The sequence below is a fragment of the Vicugna pacos genome, chromosome 4 (genome assembly GCF_048564905.1).
Source record: "Vicugna pacos chromosome 4, VicPac4, whole genome shotgun sequence".
NCBI lineage: Eukaryota > Metazoa > Chordata > Mammalia > Artiodactyla > Camelidae > Vicugna > Vicugna pacos.
The window spans coordinates 33,701,469-33,729,065 of NC_132990.1; the positions used below are offsets into that span (position 1 = coordinate 33,701,469).

General features: G+C 36.0%; 1 protein-coding gene across 15 annotated transcripts in view; it reads left to right on the top strand.

The window, feature by feature from the left end:
- RFX3 (regulatory factor X3) overlaps window positions 1–27,597 on the top strand; it is a 280,535-nt gene that overhangs the window by 167,177 nt on the left and 85,761 nt on the right. For all 15 annotated transcript variants that reach the window (XM_072959525.1, XM_072959539.1, XM_072959526.1 and 12 more), the window contains 2 exons: window positions 2,002–2,099; window positions 19,216–19,474. In XM_072959525.1, the coding sequence (XP_072815626.1) occupies window positions 2,002–2,099; window positions 19,216–19,474 (357 nt within the window). The remainder of the gene's footprint in view (window positions 1–2,001; window positions 2,100–19,215; window positions 19,475–27,597) is intronic.

Genomic DNA, 27,597 nt, shown 5'->3' on the forward strand with positions numbered 1-27,597 from the left:
ACAGAAGCTCTTCAGATGGTGAATATTTCTGTGGAAGAAATCATGAAGGTGTCATATAGTCTGCCGGTTTATAAATTGCTTTCCCAAACAGTTTTTACATATTTATGATACTCCTAAGTAATAAGAATCAGAGCTTTTTGAAGAAATGGTTGATTTCAGATCTAGAACAGGAAATATGAGAGTTAGTTCTGGATCTTATCCTAACAGAAAGCAGAGGACTTAAGAAGGATCATTGTGGTCATGCCAAAAGATACAGAATGCAGTTTAAAGGAACTACCATTCGTCAAAGATGGGACAATTTTAAGGGGAAAAAAGCTGTGTTTAAAAAACATCAAATACAGTAGATTCAAAAGCTAATCATAAAGATACAAGCAAAATCAAACTAAAAACCACATTGGTCACCTTGGGGAGGGAGGTAGGGGTAAAAATCACTATTCTAAGTACTGGTAAGTAAATGAATCATGCATTTATCCTGCTCTTCCTGTACAAACCTTATTTCAGTATAACCAAATAATGAGAGGAATTCGTTTGTAGAAATCTACTAATAAATGAAGAGGGAGTAGCAGAATCAGATTACCACAAGATTGCAACCTTCATTAATTGAAATAATATCTCTAGAAAATGATCATCAATGACCAGTGATATGCTCAGGTAAAACATGGACAGGAAACATTATAGTCAGTGGATGCTCCTGAACCCCCCGATCAAATAATACTGCAGAAAGAGAGACAACCAGCTGTTCTAAGGTAACTTACATGATGCAGTAACAAGCACATCGCTTTTAAAAAATTGAACCTATTCAAGGCCCTCGATCTAGCTACCGGTGTATAGGACACACAAGAGAGAGAGGAATTTATCAAATGCCGTCTAAGGGAGGCTGTCAGCCAAATGTAGCGTTCTAGAAATTCTTCTAGATAAATGATCCAGTTTCTTTAATAACTAATAAGATATAAAAAGGATGGGGAACTATTAGAGATTAAAAGAGAAAAATAGGAACTATCAACCAAATGTAACACGTAGACCTTATTTGGATCTGATCTGAACAAGTCAACTGTAAGAAGACATTGAAATAATTTGAGAAATTTGAACAATCACTGGATTTTATATAATATTAAGGAATTGTTAATGTTCTGTTTGTGATATTAGTATTGTGTTATGTTAAAAGTACATCTCTTCTCTTAAAAAATGAGATATTACCAGTGAAATGATAAACGGTCTACACTTGTTTTTAAAAACTCCTGTGAGGACAGGGAAAACAAACTTATGGTTACCCAGTGGGAAAGAGTGGTGGGTGGAGGGATAGATTGGGAGTGGGATTGCAGATACTAACTACTATATATAAAACTATAACAAGTGTCTTCTGAATAGCACATGGAACTATATTCAATATCTTATGATAGCCTATAATGAAAAAGAATATGAAAAGGAGTATATGTATGTATAACTGAATCACTATGCTGTGCACCAGAAATGAATACAACATTGTAAATTGACTGTACATCAATAAAGAAAGACATAAATAAACAAATGAATAATCCTGCAAAGGGTTAAAGGGAGAAGTTAAAGGTGACAATTATTTATTTTGGATGATGAGTACATGGGGTATATCATAGTATTTTTTTATACGTTTAAGTGTTTAAACTTTTCCATCGTGAATTTTGTCATTAAAAAAATAAATTTTGCATTCACAAACCAGGAGAAGAGAATTTCACAAATCATCAAAATAAGTGTGAAGCTTTCAGGATTTTCACCCCAAACATTTGAAGTGTGTATATACATACATACCTGCAGGAATGTTATAGAATTTATTCACCATAAATGCTATGGTGGATTTGGACCCAACATGCAGTTATCTTGAAATAAGCATGAAAGTAATAGTTTTCATCATAAAACGTTCTCATGTTTATCAACACCCGTCAGACATCTTTGAGGCACATATAATGCTGGGTATTCATTCTGTCCTAGCTGCATCTCACCAGGGTCCTAATATTTGCTTTCCAGGTGCAGCAGGTGCAGACTGTGCAGCAGGTGCAACATGTCTATCCAGCTCAGGTGCAGTACGTGGAAGGAAGCGACACTGTCTATACCAACGGAGCAATGTAAGTTTATGTGCGCAAGTCTTTTTCATTCTCCCACTCAGATAGAGAGAAATAACGTACTTTGAGACATTCCACTAATGCCAAAGTGTTCCCTTGTTTTCACAGTAATTTTTCACTAAAGTAGAGTTATTGAAATTCAGCTGATGGTTAGAGCTTTGTCTGTGTTTAAGAGTATGTGCTTGTTTTCCTCATTACACCCAGTAGAATGGTTTAAGTTACTAACATTGCTGTGCCCTTTAGTGGTTTTCACTAGGTTGAGAAAAACACACCCCTTGGTGATTTCTATATTATAATAATACATTATCAAACATACACTTTTTGTTGTTATCAGTAAGGTAAGTTTTTGTGTGTATGTGTTTTCTGTAAACTAATATAAAACTATATTACTAGGGGATTTTTGCATTTATTAAATGAGGTACTTGCTCTATGTAAAAGTGCCTGTCTAAACTCCTCCACCCCCTTCCCCCCGGCCCATCTCCTTTGCATCAACAATAATGTAAATTTATTTCATTTGAGTTTTTCAGCAGCTTTGGGTTAAGATTCAGGTTATTATTATAAACAAAAGATGAAGAACTATTGTGTCATCAGGTTTGTTTTCATTTACCACCTGGATTTTTGTTTGCTATCTGTTGGATCTCTGGGTTTACCTAAAATGATTCAGATTCTCTCATTGACTCTCTGCCGACTTCCCTTCGATGTTGGTGTACCCCCAGTTGATAACCTCTGCTTTCTTTCTCCTTACTGCACCTACTCTTTTCCTTGGGTGGTTTCGTAGATTCCCATGACATCAACCTGTAAGCTCCACGAGGGTAGGGATTTTCATCTGTTTCTTGTTGTTGTTGTTCTACTGCAATAAATCTAATACCAGAAGAGTGTATGATACATAGAACGTGCAATTATTGTTACCTACTTTTATAACTGAACAACTTAAAATCCTGGTTTAATTAACATTAGTTTTATAATCATGGTCAAGGTACTTAACTATGCTGAGCTTTATTATTCTTTCCTGGAAAGTGGGAGGATAATAATCTTACTCTTACTGGGTTGTTGTGAGACTGGAAGGCAATATATTGAAAGCAACTAACACAGGGCCTGGTATGCAGTAGATGATACACAACTGAAAGCTTTTCATTGGTCCTGACTTGTCTCTTCTTATTGCTTTTGGTCACTGAATATGCCTCCATCACCACTGCCTTTAAACCTCCATTACCTCTAAAATAAAATTCAGCTCTCAACCTTGGCATTCTCCTCATTCCAGCCTCTCTAGTTTCATTTTCCACCTGTTTGAGGAACAACCAAATTTGTGCTTGTTTTCCCAACTACTCCCATTTCACGCCTCTGTATTTTTGGACATGTGGTTTGCTTTCTCTACTGGAATGTCATTCTTTGCCTTCTCTCTTGCCTCCCCAGCCCACTACACCCAGTATAATAATAGCTTTATAGACTGACACATCACAGACCCTGGCTCTCCTTTGCAGTTAACTCATTCTTCCTCTGTACAGTAGAGACAGCACTCTACCCTGACTTTCACTCCCTCATGCTGTGAATGCTTGTTCATAGTTCTCATACTAAAAACAGCTCTCCCTGAATGAGAACTGTTGTCATGTTGTTTTATTGACATCTGTTTGGGTGATTGGCACAGAACAAAGGGTCAATAAATTTCTGTTGCTCTAGTGAATCTATAATGCTTTACCTATTTTAGACACACTGAATATTTTTTTTACCTGTTTGTTGGATTGGGCCAGGGCCTCCTGGAATCAGCTTTTGGTATTTCTACTATAAATCCAAACTGCTGTTGACATTTATACTGAAGAAAATAGAGATGCCTGCCACGTGGACCTTTATGCTATCGGGGACACTGCTAGAGGTCACTCCGTTGTGTTGTTGATTCCTCCCTGCCTGTCGTGTAACTGTCACCAGATCTCCAGAGTAAAGTCATTACATATTCTGCCTTTGTGCAAGCGTGTCCCATTTCCTACCTCGTTTGTTCTCCTAGTTCAGAGATACCCTAGGTAAAGCCTTACCAGACCCCCCTGGAGGGCTGAGTTATCACTCTACTATTCCATAATATTTTATCTTACATATTATTACAGCATTCTATCAGCTGAGAATCCAAGGGAATCTGACAAATAGAAGTTTAAACAAATTAAGGCTTTGATTTTTGTCAGGTAATAAGAAATCCAGAGGTAGCATATTGTGCAAATAGCTAGCACCATGTGGTGCAAATATTAAATAAGCCATATTGGAGTAAACCTTACAAGCTGACCTAAAGCAGATCTCTCTAGCTAGACTGGATTGTACCATGGAAATTGTTCCAGTAGACGATCTCTGGCCTCACAGAGTGCTATGTGTCTCTAGGGAGCAGGGACAGTAGACAGTAATTGGTTATGTAGTAGGGAAAAAAATGGCTTTCTTAGCAAAGGAGGAGTGAACTGAACTGGAGGAGGAACTGAAGCTCGGTTCCCTCAGCCTGTTCTTCCATTAGGATTAACTCAGACCAGCTGAGCCAGCTTTAGTGCTAATCTACCAAAAGATGACCGGAAATGAGCCTGTAAAGGCATCTACAACTGTACTTTCTCTTAGTCTATTGCTGACATCAGTTTAGCAGCTCAGGGATATCAGGGCCAAGATTTTCTGGTATGGTAGTAGAACTGCTTTGGCTACAACCAGCACATCTGTGTTCCAGACAGCAAGAAGAGGAGAGGTGGAAGAAGAGGGTAGTGTATATGTGTGCACATATGAATGTGTTTACACATACACACACACACACACACACACACAGAGGCTTTCCCAGTCACTCCCAGCTCTTTTTTTGTTTATATCTCATCCCCATAGCTGTAACAAAGTAATAGCTGCAGAGAACTCTGGAAATGCAAGTTTGTAGCTTTCATTTCTGTATGGTAGATAGTGGCAAGGGAAAAGGACAACTTGGAATGGTACTGAGAGAGTTGACTCTATGGCGTCTATCGCAGTCATTTATCATTGACCCAAGGTAGAGTGGAGTGATTACTAATATGTAACTTTATGAAGGATCCACAACTTGCTTCATTTTTTTCATTTGTGAAATATGGACATAGCTTATCAAAAGTGTCTTGTGTAGCATCTGAGAAATTGTAAACACTCAATAAACATTAGTTATTACTGTAAAATTATGTGCTATAGTTTTTTTGTCTGTTTTCCTCTCCTATTTATAATTCTGAATTATGCATACTGCCTTGTGCCTTTTAAAACAACCTCACCACTGACATTAGGGTCTTCCACATAGTAGGTAAATGTGAGATCAGTGAATTCATTCATTCACAAAAGCTTAGGAAAATAGCATCTTTAAAGTTGACTCTTTAAAATTATAGATCCCATTTAAGTGCAGAAATAATTCAAAGTAAATATCTCATGCCAACATGTATTTTCTATGGCCCACAAACTCAGTTGGTTAGATCTTGACTAATGAGGTCTAGGTCATGAGTTCATTTGCCACAAAGCCCAATTAGCTTTGATCTGGTCTGTGTGGGCCCAGATTGTATCCTCCACGCCAGCTAATTATGTCACAAATGTGCACCCTTGGTCAAGATAGAGAAGATACATCCTTAAAAACCTTTCATTATGCTTTCAATCTCAGTACAACTTTTGACCAAAGATTCTGTGGCATCATTTTCATATTTACTAAAAAAAATTGTGTTGCCATCAATTACACTCAAAATTTTAGTAGCTAGAGGACTACGAACATTCTTTTTCAAATATAGCAAAAAATTTTTTTTCAGCTTAAGCTATTCCAATCTTTCTGTAATTTTGTAGTGCTGACATTTAACTATGTACAATTTTTGTCTCCAAAGTTCATTTTAGAGTCTTTGTACTCCCTCTTTTTATTTCATACACTTCCATGTGTGTTAGGAAGGAGCATGCCATATTCTTCTGTTCCACCACACTGAATTAATAACCAGCTAGCGTTTGATCCCTGACTCGGGTCATAGTCAGATTCCCACTTCTGTGTGGTAATAAATGCTTTTTGCTAATGATACTCCCAGAAAATAAAGACTGGGATGTCAGTCTTCATCATGAACTTTCAAGCACTCAGTACACGGCCTACAGCCTGTGCATGGTTAGTAAGTACTGGCTCTCACCGGTGCTCCTGTCACCAGCAGCCGCGTGTCGAGTAGCCGTAATGCATGGGGTCTCGCTCAAGAGGTGATACAGGCCTCGTAGATGTGTGTCATCACTTGTGAAAATGTGTAATCATTATAATTTGACGATACCAAAGTGTTTACCTGGTTCTCGCTGTGAATATGGAATATGGACAATGACTGCTAGCATCACAGGCTTAACAGTATGAGTCAGTAGGGGAACACATATTTCAGTTGTACAATGGAGACTGCTTTCCAGTGCTGGGTGTTGGCGTAGAATAGCTTTTTACTCAAGGGAGAAAATAACCTAATTGATTCTTGCCCCTCTTTATTTTATCATTGCCTCTGTAGGAACCCACATTTGTGTATTTCCTGGCAATAGTTTTTCCAAGAATATTTTTAATGAGCTGGATCATAGTCTTGTCCATTGCTACAGATTCTTACAATTTATGATCTCTAATCATTTATAATATTATAATTAAACCAGATGGGATACATTGCATAGCATGTAGAGAGAGTCTAATTCAATTGAAATTTCTTGATGTAGCTAAGTAATTTTTAATATAATGATTCTTTTTCTTTCTCCCACTCCTTTTTTGACTCCTACTTTCCCACACGTACTCCATCATATTAGTCAAAGTGGAAATAAAAACATCATACTGTGTGTCCAAATTAAGAAATCTTTTTTGAGAAAACTTTTATAGTTGTAAAGGATTTTCTTCTATCAACTGCTCTTTGAAGCTTGTCCACTGTTGAGAGACAATCCATGTTTTAAAATGTCACAGTGTTCATTGTATGGGTATCTATTGCAGTAAGACTTGACTAGTAGAAACATTCTCATAATCTTCCTGTTTAAAAAATAGATTTCTCATCAAACCCAGTAGAGAATTTACCAAACTGTGTTCCATAAGATGTTAGTCCCATAAAACAGTTCTGTGGTTACTCAAGCCAGAAAACACTGCATGAACTTCTTTTGAGGACTCTAAATTTCTGTTAGTTTCTTAAAGGCTCTGAGACATCCTCTAGGGAAGAAGTGCAGTGTTTTAAAAGCTAAACCACAGAACTCTTATTGGAATAACATTTGGTAACATCACATGGTATACTTTGGGAGGTGGTACATTATTAATATATTGACATTGATTAGATTTACTCAAAATCCATAAATGTGTATAGGACTCACTTTTTTAAATAGTCATTTCTTGAAAATTGTATAATTAGTGCATTTTCTGAGGCCATCCAGTTATCCTTTCCATATACTTTTTAAATGACAAGTAAAGAACCTTAAAAGGGATATTCTTTTAAGTTCCATGAAATAGTAAGTTTTGGGATTTGCAGGTAAAATTATGCTTTCCTATTATCATTTAAGTGTTCTTTGCTGAGCAGAAATCGTTGTATGGTGTTTCTGTAATTGAGATGGAGAGGATACTTTCTTCATTTATGTTTCTACTGATATACACATTCAGACTGGCTTAGGATCTGGTTTATGAACTTGCTTGCCATTTGGATTTCAGGAAGTATATGGCTGATGGCTTAGAAAGCTCTTGGAGAGAGAACCACCATTTTGGGGAAAAGAGCACAGGTCCTCTATAATCAGCAAAGAGCTTGTTTCATTAATCACATAAAAATTCCCACCACTCCAAATATGGAGGGCTTTCAAATATGACTTCTCAGGATGTCAGAATTGTGAAAGTCATGGAGATCATTTATTCTAATACTTCCACTTTACAGATGTTTACTGAGGCCTGCAGAGGTTCAATAATTTGCCCAGGTAGTTAGTGTCTAGAATTCATATTTTCTGACCCTCAACACGTATTCCTTCCCAGTGATCTAGGTGATGGTCTTTTGATCATGAGTTACTTGAGGGGCTGGGGAGGAGGGCTGGCCAGTCACAAACATCTTTAGTAAATTTTATACATTTTGCTATTGTATTATTGTATGTCTTATTATAGATAATAGTTAAACATGCATCTTTTTAATAACTGATGACTCTAAGACTGAGTCTTTTGTTCATATGAATCTCTTCTTATATTTTTTTAAACTCGTACTTTTATAGTTAAATTTTTGGGGACTATAGAATGTTCTTTGGGTATTCATAGAATATGTAAAAAGTCCATATTTAATAATTTTCAGCATTGAATGTTTTAGTTAAATAGCTTCCATGAGAAAAGGCTGTTATTTGACTGCCCTGTCTATATATCTTTTTAATATTTTCCATTCATAGAATTTAATGATGTACATTAAGGGCAATTTGCTCTGTGATATTTTCATATCCAATAGCTTAATGTCCAGAATAATTATACATGATAGCAGTTGAAAAAATTTTGACCTTTAAATTTTCTTCTCCTTTCCTCATCACTTCTTTAAATTTCAAGGAAATCCACATGTGCCAAGTTGTGTTATTAATTTTCTTAAATGAACTTCAGGGACCCATGTTCAAGTATCATTCCTTCTCCTGACTACAGTATAACCTCAGGCAAATAACATATTTGCCCCTGAATTTCCTAATCTGCAAAATGGGGATTAATAGATTAAAAGCGTTAATTAATAACTGGGTCAGGTTCAGGATGGGGAGGGAGTAATGAAAGTGAGAAAGTGGGGTGATTCGTATTATCTGGATAAGTATATTCTCTTTTAGTATAGTTTCTCTTATAAAACTAACTGCACAAGTTGAAATTATAAAAATCTCTGCTTGAACAAATACTTGGAAGCTAGAGTGAGAAATCTTTGTTGGGCGTATGCATTTGAAAAGGTTGGGAATCACTGTGACTGTGCTTCACAAGTGACCAAAGTCTTTCAGGATAAGAGTATGACCCCCCAGCTATGTAAAGCCTAAGGCTGGTTCACAAAGGCTGAGCTTTGTCATGACCGGAAGGTTCTAGAGGAGACAAGCCCAGCAGTTCTTAGTCTGTCCCTCAGCAGGAGTCAGACTGATAGACTTGCCTGCAGGGAGTGCTCCAAGGTCCCAAACTGCCTTCAGTTCAGCAGCGGGCCTGACTTCCGGTGTGGGGCGTACCACCTGTTTGCCCGGACTTAGCACCTGCTTTGGCCTCAGCAACATACACACGTGAGTTAACACTTAGATCCATTTTCGAAAGTCCCACTTGGCAGCATATCCATCTCTAACAAGTACCTGGTTTCTCCGGTCCTCTTTATAGTAAATCCTCTCAGGACTGACCTCATATTCCTTCTCTTCCAAGCTGGCTTTTTTCTCCACATTTCAATGACGTTGCTCTTATCAGAGTCACTGGTGACCTCCAGTTGTTAAATCTAAAAGACGTTCTTCTAGATTAAATTTTCTTTATCTCTAGCAGTCGGCTAGTCAGCCACTCTGTCCCTGAATCGCTGTCTTCTTTTGGTCTGTCTGACTCGCTCTTCTACTCTTTTCTTCCTCTCTTGTTGGATCCTCCTCAGTCTTACTATTGGCCATTTTTTTTTGTATGGCCTATTCTCTGTGTAAGTTTCCCTTCCGTGGATAATTCTTCCACAACACTTAGGACTGTCTGTCATTCTTGACATTTTTAACTTATCTAGCATCGGCCTTTTCTCCTACTAGAATGTACCTTTGATGTGGGGAGGTACCGCGTTTGCTCCCCATTCTCTCTTTGATACTTCAACAGTCATGTATAAGTGCTCAATCTGCATTTGTTGATTGAGTTAAATAAAGAATAGCATTTAATGACAGATGAGACATAGGAGCAGGCTACTTGGTAATTTTATAATATGCAAGGAGCAATGAATGAAACTGAATTGATGCTACTCACATAGTATTAACAGATAGTTTTTCTCCAGTACAAAACATTTTTGAACTTACATGCATGTATATGGTTGTTCAGTTTTTCTTTTTTTCCCATGTATACAATACAGTATTATTAACTATAGTCACTAGCTCTACATTAGATCCGCAGAACTTATACCTTTGTAGCCTTTGACCAACATCTCCCCATTTTTCCCTGCTCCCAGCCCCTGCACCATTCTGCTGTCTGTTTCTGAGTTTGATTTTTGTATATGCCACATATGAGTGACATCATGCAGTGATGGCTCGCTCTATCTGACTTATTTTACTTAGCATAGTGCCCTCAGGGTTCATCCATATTGTTGCAAATGGCTGAATAATACTCCACTATGTGTGTGTGTGTGTGTGTGTGACATTTTCTATATCTTATTCATCTGTTGATAGACACTTAGGGGTTTTTCATGTCTTGACTATTGTGAATAATGCTGCACTGAACATGGGAGTGCAGATATCTCTTTGAGATACTGATTTCATTTCCTTCAGATATACACCCCGAAGAGGGATTGCTGGATTATACGGTGGTTCTAAAATAGACATGCAGATCAGTGAAACATTTGAGAGCACAGACATAAACTCACGCATTGAGGGTCAGCTGATCTTTGACAAGGGTGTCAAGAATACACAATGGGGAAAGGACAGGCTCTTCAGTGAATGGTGCTGGGAAAGCTGGACATCCGCATGCAGAAATTGAACCCCAATCTTATACCACTTACAAAAGTTAACTCAAAATAGATTAAGGACTTATATGTAAGGCCTGGAACTGTAAAACTGCAAAAGAAGACATAAAAAGTGAGCTCCTTGACACTGATATTGGCAATGATTTTTGGATTTGCTATCACAAGCTTAGGCATCGTACTGAAAAGCTTCCTCACAGCAAAAGAAGCCATCAACAAAATGAAAGACATCAACAAAATGAAAGACAGCCTACCAAATCGGAGAATATATTTGCATACCATTTTCTTTTAAGTGCTTAATATCCACAATATATAAGGAACTCATACAACTCAATGGCAAAACAGAAAGAAAAAGAAAAACCAAACCAAACAAAATTCACCTCAAATAGCTGGATTAAAAAATGGGCAAAGGACCAGAAGGGACATTTTCCCAAAGAAGACATACATATGTTGTACAGGTACACGAAAAGTGCACAGCATCACTAATCATCAGGGAAATGCAGATCAAAACCACAATGAGATATCACCTCATGCCTATTAGAATGGCTGCTGTCAAGAAGTCAAGAAATAATAAGTATTGGAGAGAATACAGAGGAAAAGAAACTCTTCTGCACTACTGGTAGGAATGTAAATTAGCACAGCCATTATGAAAAGCGGTATGGAAGTCCTTCAAAGAATTAAAAATATAACACCATATGATCTAGCCCAGCTAATCTTATTTGTAAACTTAGACCAGTCACCCTGGATCAAAATCTTTTGTGACGTCATTTCTGCCAGAGTTGCTTTAAGTCCATATCCACTTCCCTGCCTTCTGTTGTCAGGGGGAAATGGCCTGTGGATGTTCTTGTTCTGTGCACCCTTTTGGGTGTGCTTCAAGAACCATTCTAGCAGTGAATGGAAATTCTGGTAATGCTTTCATGGATAGCTGTCCCAGAATATAAAACTTTTTGCCACTGTAAACTTTGCCTTTTTGAAAACCTCAAATAGACTACAAGAACTAATAGCTGTGAAATCGCACTTTTTTTTTCCTTATTCCTATGAAAGTTGGGCTTCCCATTTTTATTATCCTCCAGTAAAGTGGTTCTCCAAGTGTGTTCTTCAGATCAGCAGCAGAAATGAGAAATACCAGCCTTGTTAGAAATGCCGCTATTTGGTCCCTGCCCCTTTTCTACTGAATTAGGAATTTGGGGAGTGAAATCCAGCAATCTGTGTTTCGACAAGCCCTTCAGATGATTCTGATGTGCACTAAAGAGTGAGAACATTTCTTACAACATACAAATAATTGAAATGCAAAGTAAATTGTAAATGTCCAGATATCTTTATGTCATGATAATTTTAAGTTATGATTTTACTACTCTGTATGTTATCAACATATATGAATAAGAAAGCTTAATTAGTTATTGCAAGAATTACTTACTGACTTTTAACATTTATTCTTGCATTTCCTCCCTAGCTGTTATGGCGACAGCTCAATAAATGCTTTTGCTGTTTACTTCTTGTTTTAGCAGCTGAAATGAGCAGAAATGAGTCTGTCTTCTGAATTTAAATCAAGCAAGTGTTTTACTAGTGTTTCTAGTTTTTATGACTTTATATTTAATTTATTGTTTTTTATTCTTAGGTAATAACCACTTATGTCAAGTCACCTGAATTCCTTTCCGAATTAGTGTTTTCCCCTTTGGTGTCTTTCACAAAATGGAAATGTCATCTTTCTGTTGAATCTTCTGCCTTCAGTCTGTCTTACAGCATTCAAGAAATGTTGTGTTTCAAAACTCATAAAAGAAGGACATGCTAGCCAACCAGAGATTATATACTACATGAATGCAATTTATTGAAGATTTCAAATAACCTAGCTACTTCTTTGCAGGGTTTTGGTGACTCACATAAAAATTTCATAATGGGAGACTGTTTAAGGCAGAGTTCTTGGTTTCCAGCAGCAGAACTCTGGTCTGGCTTACTTAAGTAAAACAAAGAATTTACTGAAAGATATTTGTGATTCAGAATTTCCAGGAAGTCTGGAGAATCAGGCTGAAAAAAGACAGGTACAAGCCTCATTAGAGAGCAGCCAGACCATAGACAAGACCACACCACACAAGTCACCCAGTAAGGACACCCAGGACCACAGCCATCTCACACGCTGCCCACCACTGCTGCCGCTGAATTCGGATCACATCTGTCCAGGAGGGGTCAATTCCTAACCTTTATGATTCACTTAATGTAGATTAAGTGAAATAATGTATCCCCTATCTCTAACAACAGTTCTCCCCAGTACCCAAATTCTCTTAGCTACCAGACTTTTTGAACATATTTAAAACGTGTTTGTTCTGGCTGCCTTTAGTTTCGTATTTCCTCAGAATAGTCCAGTCAGACATACGTTGCCATCACTGCCTGGAAACACCCTGCAGTTAGATCACCTCCTGTCATTATGTCTGGTGAACATGTTTCAGAGTCATCTGACATGACTTGTCTGTAGCCTTGTGCCCTATTCCCCCACTCCGCTTTTCTCATGTTTGCCTGTTACCTCTCTGGCCTTGGGTTGTTTCTCTGGCTGGAATAATCCCCCGCCTCCCCTTATGTATGCCTGCATACTCCCATCCCAGCATAAACCAGCATCCAGACTTCTTGCCATAGTCCGTTATGATGCCTCTCAAGCTTTTTAAACCATCCTCAATGGGAAAGTGAGAAGTACATTTTTATATTCAGGTAAATACATGCATGCACATACAGCGTGTACACACACACCGTATATACATATGATAGAAATAACGTTTCTCAAAATAATTCTTATCCTTGCTAGAGTTACTATGCTCTAGTGTTGTCTAGTCTAGTGCAGTCTCCTCTTTAATGCTCTGGTGACCCACTAAATTGTGGATCATGACCCACAGTGTTTAAAAAAATTGTTTACATACTTACATGTTTCGTTTTTACCTACGTTTTAAACTTCATTTCTTATGTCCTTCTCATTCGTTTTAACCAACCATTCTAGACTCCTAGTTTCTTCCTCGATTCCAGGATCTTCCCTATGTTGTGGCTTTTGCACATAGTCTGCTGTCTTCCTGATAATGTTTTCTGTAAGACTGATTCCTTTTCATCTTTTAGTTTCAACCTGAGTATCTCTTCTTTGGGGATAACATTTCCTTGACTACCTTATCTAATACACACCATCTCATTTATTATACTTTAATATACTATTTTCCTTTTTCATAGACTTAGAAAAATTTCTAATTATCTTATTTCCTTTCTTATTTTTGACCACCTACCCCTATGTGATATAGCCCTTATGACAGTAAAGGTCATGTATGTTTTCTTCCTTTTATTCTAGGTACCAGCATAGATACTCAGTAAATATTTGTTAAAAGAATATGTGCAGAGTAGCTGGAAAGCAATAGAACATTGTACCAATGTAAGATATTATAATGATGAATGCATTACTGTGTTCTGTCTTCATAATAAATTTTATGGTATGAAATCTACAAGATATTTTATTTCTTTAATTTGCCATTTTCATACCATTACTTCATTTTGTAGCTGATTAGCTCATGGGTGGGAGGATAGTCAAGACCTGGGGAAAATACAAAACATATAATTTAGAGATACTATATATCTGGACTTGTGGATAAGACACCTGAAGATAAAGAAAACAAAAAAGTGTGAATTCGGTGGATCAGGGTCCTGACGTTTCCTTAGGACCTTATAATAGAGTCAGCAGCGAAGAAGCTTCTGTCAGCAAGTATGCACATATCTATGTACCCACATTCATTACTGTGTACATATGCAGAACAATGGAAAGATTTCTCTTCTGCTATGGAATGATATGACACATTGTCATAACAATCCGTGGCAATCAATACAGAACAAACAAAGGGAACACAGCAGCATCTTTCAAATGCACACAGAATTGCTTGGGAATTTAGCTGTTTCAGGAGTGTACCATCCAGAAATAGTTAGCTGCTTTCCATGTAATATGCCAAAAATTGAGTAATTTTCTTGAGCGTATGTTTTGGACATTTCTGGGGAAAATAATGTACAAGCAATAACTTGCATGCATTTATTATGTAATATAAAAGACAAGCAATCCTACGTATCAGAATTAAAGAGTCATTTCTGGTACCTGAGAAAGAAATGTTTTTTACTGTTGGTGCTTCTTTTGTATTTAACATAAATTCTTCAGCATTTATTCAGGAGCTTAGAGCATTTAGAATTGCAAAGACGTTTGGGAATTATCTGTGAATGACTCTGGCTCTGGCCCCAGACAAATCTCCAACAAGTGAGTTAATGCTCATCTTCTTACCCTTAAAGAACAATGACTAAGGACATCATGGTCTGCCTCTATTACCCAGTCCAATGTTTAAAAGTCTCCTCTCTTTCCCATTGCAATGTGTATGTGCCAGAAACAAATTCACCAACAATTTGTGACACTTGTTTCCAAAAATAATTGTGTCTTTTTTCCCCTAGAAATTGCCAGTCTTTCCCCCAGAGTGTGTTTATACATAGCCAAGCCTTCTCCCCAGTCCCGTGGGTCATGATTGAGTAATGAGCATAGTTTATGGATTAGGCATACTCTTTAGTGACTTTCACTCTTCCCTGTTCTTTGCTCATTTTTTAGCTAATGAATCATCTCCAACTAGGAGGTAGTGTGAAAATCAAAGCTCTTTGCTGCCACATTTTTATGCTGACTTGAGGGCTATAGATAGACATTTTGTATATCCATGATGCATATGTTTGCATTACTGTTGTTCAGTGAGGACTAAATATATAAAGGAGTCATGCCCAAAAGATGGAGTGATTTAAATCCCTTGGAATGTTTCTCTTACAGTAGAATTGCAGCTTCCATGATCATAGAACTTCTAAACCCTAAATGTGCGATGCTTGGTACTTTCTGAAGTAGTCTTGTCTTTCCCGTCTCTCTTTGCCACTGCAAGTGCATCTTCCACAGATCCCATTCTGAGTAAGAGAGGAAAGTGGTGTGATGCTAGTAAACACGAAGCTGGGGTGTAAGGAACTCCCAGATGGCAACAGTAAGTTCATATGTTCCTGGTACCACCTGTTAGGGCTGTTCCCCGATAGCCATTCACAAGTATCACTGACACACATCTAAAAAGTTAAGTTCTTATGTGACAGAATGGTTGGGAGCTTGGACTAAGTGCACATACCAAATCCATTTTTACTATCAGCTGTACTCTTCGGATGAAGCTGTTCAACCTACTTAAACTTTTAAGTATACATCTTATCTGTAGAAATAGAAATTATAACAGTACTTATAGAATGTAATGAGGATTAACACGTGAAAAGCACACAAAATCATGCCTACTGCATAGTAAATGGTCCGCAAATATTAGCTATCGATAACATTGTTACATTTTACATGTAAAGTCAATTTACTACTCGGGGCATGCTTAAGCATTTTGTTCAGACTGTGAAAAAGAAGGCTGGCACCATGTCCTGCGTCTGTCAAAGCATTTACTGTCCTATATCTATTTGTACACCTTCCTTGGCTCTACTTAAATACCAACATCAGGTTGTATTATTTTAAGCACAGCTAAATAGGGTCACTGTCATATTTAGCAGACATAAATTAAAATAACCTCATTTTTCTTTTTACCTAAATTTGAAACCAACATGGCTGTTTTATTCTATTAAATAAAGACATAATGAAAGAAACACATGAGATTTCCAACTGAAGGACAACAGTAATGAGAAGAACTGTGTGTTTTAAATGGCATTTTTCTCTCAGTAAAAAAAAAAAGTTCGCTCTGAAGTTGTTGCTTTTGTCATCACATGAGACTAAAATTTATACCTGGATCTGTGGTGGCTCTTTCTGCGAAGCAGTAACTTTACCCAATGTGGAATACTTTGAGAGCACTCTTATTATTTTACTAAAATTTACATTAGAAATTACATTATAAATGTGATTTGTAATGGGTTAAAATAACCTATTTTAAATAATATAGAAAAATCTTGGAATAGTTTAGCATCATTTCTCATGTTTTAACATTACAAAAAAAGGATTTATGTTTTAGAAATTTACAAAGCTATCCAATATGCCAAATAAACTTTTAAATAGAATCACATTTCATTTGCTGATTAGTGTGCCCGCTGTGTAGCAGCAACTGTGTTAAGTGTTGAGGGTACAGATGGGAATAAAACATAATTTAATGGGAGTATGAAGACAAGAGGAAATAACAGCTTGTTGAGAGCTGTATTTCAGGTATGCACAAGGTGTTATGAAAGTACAGAGAACAGAACATAACAGCCCTGTGAGGAGTGGCCACAGAGGGCAGGGGTGCAGAAGAGTAATTCTGAGATAAGGTGATGCTTGAGCTGAGAGTTTAAGGATGACTTAGACAAAAGAAGAAAGTTGAAGAAAAATACAAAGGACTACCAGACAGAGGAAACCCTGTGCAGTATAGCAGGGAGGCAAGAGAAAATGGGACTTTGCAGGGACCAACGAAATGTCAGTGTGGTGTGAGTGTAGAAAGCACTTGAGGTCATGGCTGGTACCAAGTCCAGAGATCGTGAGGCACTGGCCCTGATGGTTTTTATAAGGTAGGTCAAGGGTTGTGAGTTTCCTCTGAAGGCGAGGGAAAATCATGGGAAGGTTTTTAAGAAAAGTTTTATTTTCATATTTGCATTTTAGAAAAATAACCCTAGCGGCAAAGTTGAAGATGGATTGGAAGAGAGCCCACATAGAGGCAGGAAAACTAACTAGAAGGCAGTTATAATGGAGAACATTACGAGTTAAGGCAGTGAATACAAGAATGGAATTGTAGAATAGATAAACCAGATTACACTGTATAGCACAGGGAAATATACACAAAATGTTATGATAAATCACAGAGAAAAAAATGTGACAATGAGTGTGTATATGTCCATGAATGACTGAAAAATTGTGCTGAACACTGGAATTTGACACAACACTGTAAAATGATTATGAATCAATAAAAAATGTTAAAAAAAAAAAGAATGGAATGGAGAATTATTCAGAAGGTAAAGTTAGTAGGATGTAGTGACTGAACAAGGAGAGAGTCAGCAGTAATTTCCAAACTGGGGGTTGTGGTCCTGCCATCTGCTGAGGGGAGGAATATTGGGAAAAGAGGAAGAGAGATGAAGAATTCCTTCTTAGTCATATGTTAAATTTTACGTTTGAGACTACCCATGTATCAGAGGATTCCCTAGCAGAGATAGCCAGGTGTTAGAAACCTAGATTTAGACTTATTAAGGTATAACTAGAAAGTAGAGAGTGGAGATGTCAGCTGATGTAAAAGTTGTTTCCTGTGAGCATGTATGTGGTCACGTAGTGTATGATAAAGGTATATGGTCTGAATAAAAATGAGAAGAAATAGGAGCTAAAAATGGAGATCTCAGAAGTCACCAATATTTAAAATGCCAGAAAAATGGAGCCTCCAAAAGTTTCCTGAAAGGTAGTGGTTAAAAAAAGTAAAAAGTGAAAAAGAAATGCCATGGAAACTAATGAACAAGAGAGGTTAAAACAGAAAGACCTTGCATATGTATAGAAAATGTCTGCAAACATCCACACCAACTTGTCAGTACTGGCTAGCTCTGGGATGTGGTGCTGAAGAGACTGACAAAACTGGGAATTTTAATTCGATATTTGAATGTTTAAAATGAAGGTATTTCATACCTCTCCTGTTTTTGCAACTTCTTATGACTTTATAATAGTTTCAAACTAAAAACTAAAAGCAAAAGTCATGTTAAAACATGTTATAGTCAATTGAAAATTAAAAATCAATCAAACAAGCTGCTTAATCAGAACAGAAAAAGGAGGGAAAGGGCAACATGCGTGGTCAACAGTGTCCTACTGCAGATAGGTCAGGAAAGATGAGGACTGACAGCAGCCTTTTAGCTTGGTATTTAGATGTGGTCACAAGTGACCTTATTAAAAGCACTTTCATGGAAAGGCTAGGGGCAGGAGCTTGACTGCAGTTGTTGGGAGGCAGAAAGTGAGGACATGAAGAGGTGACATAGTCCTTTCATTAAGGAGAAGCTGGAGTGTAAAGAAACAGAGATAAGGATTTAGGATCCAAGGTAAGTGAACTCTTTGCTCAAGATCCTTCTGGTGGCCAGAAAGATCCATGCAAACTACCTCAGTCACGGAGGTTTAGTGCAAGTCACCCAGGAGTGTCAGGTAGCACGGGGAGCTGACTTGTCAGCCCCCAGTCATTCCAGATCCCAGCCAGTCTGAAACTGGGATTTGCAAGAAGTTTTGTAAGAAACTGAAGAAGTCAGGTAGCAGGATTTATTGGAGGGAAAGACTTGAGCTTGTCTGTACGCTGACGGTAACAACCAGCTGAGGTCTGCACAGAAAAGCACAGAAAGGTGTTGAAGTACTTATTAAAGAAATGTACCTTTCCTGGAAAGTTAAACCCAACTATTTCTGGGAATGAAGTTTCACACAAAATACTCAACCATGTTCCAAACACTAAGCTAACTGACATATTTTAAATTTATATTCACACTAGAAAAAATGAAATAAGATGATATAAATGCCTCTCTTTTTTCTTCTTCTTCTAAAGCCGAACAACAACTTACCCTTACACAGAAACGCAGATGTACAGCCAGAACACGGGAGGGAATTACTTTGATACTCAAGGGAGTTCTGCACAGGTGACTACCGTGGTCTCGTCCCACAGTATGGTGGGCACTGGCGGGATTCAGATGGGCGTCACGGGAGGACAGCTCATCAGCAGCTCTGGAGGAACCTATCTGATCGGCAATTCCATGGAGAATTCTGGTCACTCGGTGACACATCCCACTCGGGCTTCCCCAGCGACAGTAAGTATTTGAGTTTTTATTTGTTTAATTTAGCGTCTTGGTAGCCTCTGTTGTACACTTTCCTCTTTAGAGAGAAAAACCCAACACCGTGGGCTGGGGCAGGAATGTGTTGAGCAGTTTTAGCATGTAATTGTTTCTAATGTGTGTTAAAATCCATACGTCAATAGTAAAATGTACAGTGTTTACCCATACGCCATATGTAAAGTCATTCTGCATTCTACCAGAGGGACACCTCTGGGAGGCACTGATCTAGGTGATGCCAGTGAAAACCATTTATATTGCCTCTGATTGTAGGTATGACCAAATAATATCTTAGGGACCCAACTACATATTTCCATTTTCAAGTTTTAAAAATTTAATAAACATTTATTTTGCCACAAGATATTTGAATGCATTAAAATGCTGTCATAGAAATAGTAATAAAAATCTGTGTGGAATTTGATACAATCAAACTCTGTAACCAGGGCTTTCCAGTTTTACCTCATCTGAGTAGAAGGAGAATAATCATTTAGACCACCTGGAGCTAAAGTAGTCATGGGGTTGATTTTCTAGATGTTTCATGTAAAGGGGGCCTGAAGATTTGAATCAAGTTCACGTAGCCCTTTTCCATAATCCTGCCGTAGTTTGTTCTTATAATGCAATATAGAAACAGATTGGTTAGAAAATAATTGTAAGAGGCTTTACATTTTTCATTTTGTGGATTTTCTTCAAGATAGATTATGTATTTGGTAAGTATTTTGTGTATACTTTTTCTGTTTGTGATGATTACATGTGTTCATACATTCCATCATTTAGTATCTTTCCCCTAATCCATTTTTTAAAGCCCTTTATTTTTAATTCACTATTTCCTGCTAACATCGGAACAGATGACTAGCCTTTCTCAATGAGGAGTTCCTTTTTTGTCATTCTTTCTTTGTAATTTTGAAGCATTGCTAATGTCCATTTCTCTCTTGCTTTTAATAACTCTAAATACAGCATTGCTAAACCTTTTTTTCCACACCAGTATATTTATGCAGATTAAAAACTAAATCATAGCTTCTCTGGACCTCACTTCCCCTGTCAGTAAAATAAGGATTAAACTAAATGATTTCGTGATTACCTCTCAGCTTTAAAAATCATAATATTTACAAAGGACTTGTAAAATATTCTAGACGTAAAATAACTGCGTCGTTACCCTAAGAGGAAAAGAGGTAGATTAGGTACCAGCATTATTTTATTGTTCTCCTGGTCAAGGCCACCCAGAAAGTCATTTTCAGTGAAGGGGAAGTACATGCCACTCATCAAGACCTTAGGAAAACTGAAAAACAGGGAGAAAGAGGTCTTTCTCAGGTTCATGTCATCCACCCTCACTCACTGGCTTACCATTGCTGCATCCCCCATCCCGTGCCTGCTTCCCCTTCCCCAGGCCTTCCTATTTGCCTTCGCACTGAATTCAGGCTCTTAAACATCCTCATCAGCTGGATATAGGTTTGCTAGATTGAGTTAACTAAATTGATTATTCCAGGACCTGTATATATACAGGTGCAAACATTTACAGGATAGATTTTACAGCTTGATTTTTTTGTCTGTTTCTCTACACAGAGTATGAAAAGTGGCATTACTCTTAAGTTATCTATTACACAAATTTGGTGTGATTTTTATTATATAAATTGGTAAATTAAACTAACACTTAAAATAACTGAATTATAACAACTGGGAATGGTCGAAAAACTATTTAAAAAACCAAACCATCAATTCATAGTATCTGTTGTGCATATTAATTTACACTTTTAAAAAAGCATTACTATTTAAGGTTCTGTTAAGAGTGGCTTTTTTGTTTGTATTTATTTTTATAAGGAAATTTCGTTTTTAGCAAAAGGAGTTTAAAAGCTAAATAGATAAATTTTGCATGGAAAAATCATCAGGTGCCCTCATCAAGGCACATGACAGTGGCATATGGTACATGTACACTCTCTAAATACACATCTGCCAGTGACTTTTGTGTTACCCTGCATTTATTACCAAAATTTATACTTGATTTAGGTCCTCCCTCAGTCGCGGTGAAGGTCTTCATCTGCTTCATTGACAGTGAGGTGGTGATTCTGTGCACAATTTCATATCTGTCCCTACGGTAGAGTTAGCGAGGTTTAAGTGTCATTTTGAAGATTTCCTCCCATCCTCCTCTTGCCAAATGTTAGAAAATTTGTGGCTATATAGTTGTTTAGACTCTTAGAACTCAAGACTTTTGGGTAGGTGCCGTATCAGTGTAGGAGGTTTGCTTATTTTCATGTGCCTTTTTCATTCATTGTGGAACCACAGCAAAAAAACAAAAAAACAAAAAAATGTAAATGGGCACCATCTTTAACAACCTGTTAGCTAGATTCAAGCCATTTCTTGCCAAACACTGAGCCAGACTGTGCCATATAAGTTCAGTTTTTCTGGCTGTTCTTTAGCTTTCAACCCATCACCTGTAGCATGTGTGATGCAACTAACTGTAGGAGTAGCCTCTACTGTGGCCAGAAATCCTAACAGGGGAATAGTCAGTTGGGCTGTTACTTAAGAGCCTGAATAAATGGAGTGGATAGTCAATTAATTCAGTTAATATGAAACTAGTTACGTTTGAGTGCTTGGGAATAGCACAAACCTAAAACCCTTAATCAAGTGCCTGCTCAGGTTCTCAGAATAAATGCCTTGGCTCTCTCTTATATTTGACCTCTGTCTATACAGAAATACTTTCATTTAAGTTTATCAGGAATAATTTTCTGCCACAAAGATAAGTTTACTCCAATGTGCAAACCAGATTGTCAGGATAAGCCAGTAAAAAGATTATAATTTGAAACTGAAGCCTCTACTAAAAAAAATAAATGATTAGCACTTGAAATATTTTCTCACCTAGTCTAATATTCAATATAAAAACACCTTTCTTATATTAGAAGGCTCTCTACATGGTTAATAGAGAATTTTTATTTGAGCATATAACTTTAGTTTTATAGCTTTAAATGAAAAAATATTTTATGTAAACATATTTTAGCATTTCATTTTTGCTTATGCATTGTAAAATGTTTCATTTTCTAGGTACATAGCAATTTCAGAATTTTCTTAAAGATTATGATGGTAACATATTAAATTTTATTTGAGGGATATATTATGGTACAAATTACCAGTATTCAGATTTGGTCAAAATGTTGTATCTCCCTTTATTTACTGTACTCTTATTTAGTCAGTGGAGTCCATGTGTGTATAAGTTATGTATATGTAGGCATGTATATATTTTTACTTATTTAAATATTAAGTATAAACTTATAACCATTTAAAAGGCATTTTCTGCTAATATTAAATAAGAATTTTCAAGAAGATCATGTAACATTTTCATTGAAACATCACTGAATATGACTTAAGCTAAGTTACTACTTGAATAAATGTTTTAAATTTTATTAAATTAACGCCAGGGGCCTAATGCTAGGACTCTGTTAACATTTCAGGAGCACATGGACATTAAGGTAGAAGAGTTAACTACAGTCATAACTGAGCTCATTATACTTGGACCTTCCTTCTGACTACATCTCAATGTTTCCTTGTGTGTCTTTATTGATCTTAAAAACTCTTATTTATTTTTCTTCATTATTTTTTGTATAACCATATTTTTACAGAATTTTAGAATTTTGGAGCCTGAACACAGTTTGCATTTAAGGATCAAAAATTTGTTTGTAGTTAGTGATATTTTTGTGCTCAACAAAACTTAGTTTATTTTATACCAGACTATACAATAATTAGCAGTTTTCTTAAAGAAGCTTTATTTATTCATTCCTCCATAAAATAAGATTTGTATTCTTATAACTAGATGGTTATTTATGGAGTTTTTTTTCTTCTTGATAACTAAATATTTATCATTGTTGAGACTGTGATATGAAAGCTAATTTTCCACTTTTCTATGTTAAATGGCTCTTGCTAAAATTAGATCTTACCAAAGGGCACAAGGAAAATGTGTTGAAATTAATGTTATTCATCTCGCTCTCTCTTTTGATTAATGTAAAATCTTATCATTTATTTCAGTTATTCAGAGGAAGATTTGAATGGCCATCTGCTGCTACATAAGAAAAAGTTTGGCCTATTTCATATAATTTATAGGAAGTTAAGAATTCATTTAAGAATTGTAGGTGCTTTTATTTCTTTATCCTTAGGTTTTCCTGTTTATGGATTTGGTGTACAGGAATGCTTTTTCTAAGAAGATGAATATGTTTAGTGCCCTGTAAAATGATTTTTGTCTTCTTATTCTTTGTTGGAGTGGTACCAATGGCCATCTGTTTTGTTTTAAAGTTTTTATCAATTTATTTATATGAATTAATAATACATTCTTAAGTTGCACAATTCAAAACATAAAAGAAAGTGGATAATACCGTGTCCCTCTCATTCCTGTTCCTCAGTTCTTCTCAGAGGCAATGAGAGTTACCAAGTTCTTTAAGTATCACTCTCGACACATTCCACGAAAGAACAAGCAGACTGTCTCTTTCTCATTAACATGTTTTTAAGCAAATGGTAACAAAAATACTGCATGTATGTGTCACAGCTTTTTTAGATCAATACTTGAAGGTCTTCTTTATATTTATGGGGAAACGGCTATATTAGGAGTTGAACTGCCCATCCATCTTACCAAAGGGAAAAAAAATGTTAAAATTGTGTTGGATTACTTTAAAAAACTATGAAAATAAATAAATTAATTACATAAAATTTATTCAGAAAAGATATGTTGGATTACTTTTTATGGCTTTATAGAGATAGAAAAACAATATAGTCACGTGAAATGAAAATTTCTATCTAATTGTCCTATATAAAGATATGCTTGGAAGAGAATTTTTTGTTAGAAATGTAATAAATTATACATAAATCACAGTTATCTTTTATTTTATATACTATAGAAGTAATAAATATCTATTTTAAGTTATTATTTTAGTTTTAAAATTAGCCTCAATGATTTAAAAAAATAAAAGCCAAACAAAACTGCTTTCTCCACTTATTTTGACAGAAGTGTGGATGTGCATTATGATCTTAGGACTATCTGTTTTCCTGTGTCCCGTTTTCCCTAGGACAACCAAACAAAACTCCTCAATGTGCCATGAATCTTTTGCTTTCTGTGCTAAATCCTAAATTGACTGAAGGTTCTGGGACCTCATTTTCAAAGCACTTAATAAAAAGGGACTTTGAGTGACTCGTAGTCTTCATCAGTGCTTCTGTATTCCATTCAGCTGTCAGTCAGTTTCACACTGCTCTAGCCTTGAAGCTGATAAGATCTACAGGCAGTAATTTTATGGTTAAACCTGTAAGCCATTCCACTCCTAGCAATCTTGATAAACCAGAAGGTTAAGACAAACAGAACGACAGGGGCCTTCAGCCCCTCCTGAGCATAGCTGATGGATTACCCTTAAATTTCTAAAGTAAAATAAAATGGATTATTTTAATTTTTAGCAATTTCATAATGAAATAGCATTTTGGAACACAAATGTGTTGCAATATGCCAGAAATGACTAGATTCTATTTCATCCAAAATCTGGATTAGGAAAGTTTAATGATATTTATAAATTATACTTAAAAATAGGGAAGTAAACTATATTCCAGGTGACCTCTTGTGTAACTTTTGCTTGATCCTTATACTGATAAAATCAAATTCCAAGTTAATTTATTAGTTTGAAACTAGTATGGGTTTTGAAGGAAAAATATCACTCATAGAAACTAGGTAATCCAGATAAAATATGAAATGTATTGGTGGCAAATTAAATACACTGTCATCTATGAGTTCTGTATGAATCAGTATGAGACCCATAAAATTGTAATGATGCCTGTTCCACTGTCCTGTCTTTTAATATAATGAGGAGAAAATTCAGCACAGTGCCTATGACCAATTATTAATTCTCAGATGGGAGGGAATTCCTCCATGCTCTCGTGTTTATGAGTTCGTCCTCCAAAAGCATGTGATTTGGTTATGATCTTCTCAGCATGCATAACGACATATTTATTGGCCAAAGAAATGTCTGGTTTGTTTTAAAATCTATACTTAAAAAAAGTATAGCTGTTGGCACCCAAAAAGGTCATGGGCTAGGAATTTTGTAATCTAACTATAGAATGTTAAAATAATGTAACTCATTTATTTTAAGTTTACTCATTATAAGTTTTATGTAACTTTTCCCATCTGCCTTGTGAGGAAGGAAAATGTAATTTTTTAATTGTGCTTTTAAAATTGTAGGAGAGATGCAGCTAGAAAAGAGAAGGAAATAAAATACAAAAATAGAAAGGAAATAAAGAGGTCAGAATTTGCAGAGGGTATGACTGTATACCTGATAAAAATCATAGAGAATCAAATGAAAAACTATAACAAATAATAAGACTTAGTACAAAGATTTAGTACAGAGACTTAGTGACTTAGTACAAAATTAATATACAAAGAAATCAATAACTTTTCTAGAGATAAGTGACAGTAGTTAAAAAATAATATAAGCAAAGATCTCATTTGTAATAAATTCAGAATATGCCAAGAGTTAACTAACGATATACGTGCAAGATCCAGCTGCTGACTAAAACTTTTTGAAGTTCCTAAGGGCCACAGAAAGAAGTTTGAATAACTGAAAAAGAAGCTTCAGTACCAAACATTTTGAATCTCCCTAAATTAACTTAAAAATTTTTCATATGATCCCAATCAAGATACCAATAGATGTTTTCTTTTATAAGGAAGGCTGTTTACATAAATAAACATGCACAAATAGTGAAGAACGATTTGTAAAAAGAAAAGTAATGGTGGGTGGAGTGGGATGTAAACAGCCATAGCAGTTATTCAAACATATTATTAAAAAAGCAGAATTGTCTAGGCATATGAATCACAGGTATAGACCAGTAATAGACTAAAGATCATAAATAGGCCAAATGCATATAGGAATATAGTATTTGGTAAAGGTGGCGTTGCCTGTCAGTATAGAAATAACGAATTATTGGTAAATGACGTTGGAACAACAGGATAACTACTTAGAAAAGAAAATTAGATTGGTTCTATATGTTATTTCTTATATAAAATTAATTTCATTTGGATGGAAAAATTTTATTCTCTTTTTTTAAAACATTTTTTAATTGAGTAATAGTCATTTTACAATGTTGTGTCAAATTCCAGTGTAGAGCACAATTTTTCAGTTATACATGAACATACATATATTCATTGTCACATTTTTTTTTCGCTGTGAGCTACCACAAGATCTTGTATATATTTCCCTGTGCTATACAGTATAATCTTGTTTGTCTATTCTACGTTTTGAAATCCCAGTCTGTCCCTTCCCATCCCCCACGCCCTTGGCAACCACAAGTTTGTATTCTATGTCTATGAGTCTGTTTCTGTTTTGTATTTATGTTTGTTTTTTTTAGATTCCACATGGAAAAAATTTATTATTCTCTTAAGTGGGGAAGTATGATATAAAATCCAAAAACTACAAAAAAATACACTGATATAATCAACTGCATAAAAGTAAAAACATCCCATATGACAAAAACCACAGCAAACAAAGGTAACAATGAAACAGCAACCTGGCATAAAATTTTGAAATACTATTTTCAAAGAACTAATTTGTTTAATATATAGATCACTCTTCAGACATAAAAAGCAAACATACGGTTACCAAGAGGAAAGGAGGTGGGGAGGAACAAATTGGGAGTTTGGGATTTGCAGATACTACTGTATATAAAATAGATAAACAAGGTCCTACAGTATAGCACAGGGGACCATATGCAGTACCCTGTAATAGCCTATAATGGAGAAGAATATGAAGAGGAATGTATATATATACACACACACATACAACTAAATCACTATGCTGTATACCAGAAGTTAACACATTGTAAATCGACTGTACTTCAATTACAAAAATACTATATGGATCACTCTTATAAAACCAACAGGAAAAAAAGACCAAAAACGGGGAAAATATTTTAACAAGCAGTCCACTGAAAAGAAAATGAATAATAAACTACAAAAAGATACCATTTTTTCATCTCTCACACAGGCAAAGCTGAGAAAGCTGGTACGCATTGGCAAAGGTGTAGAGAAACAGGCAGTCTCATTCATTGTTCATAGGAATCTAAATTGGCACAGGATTGGAGAGCAATATGTA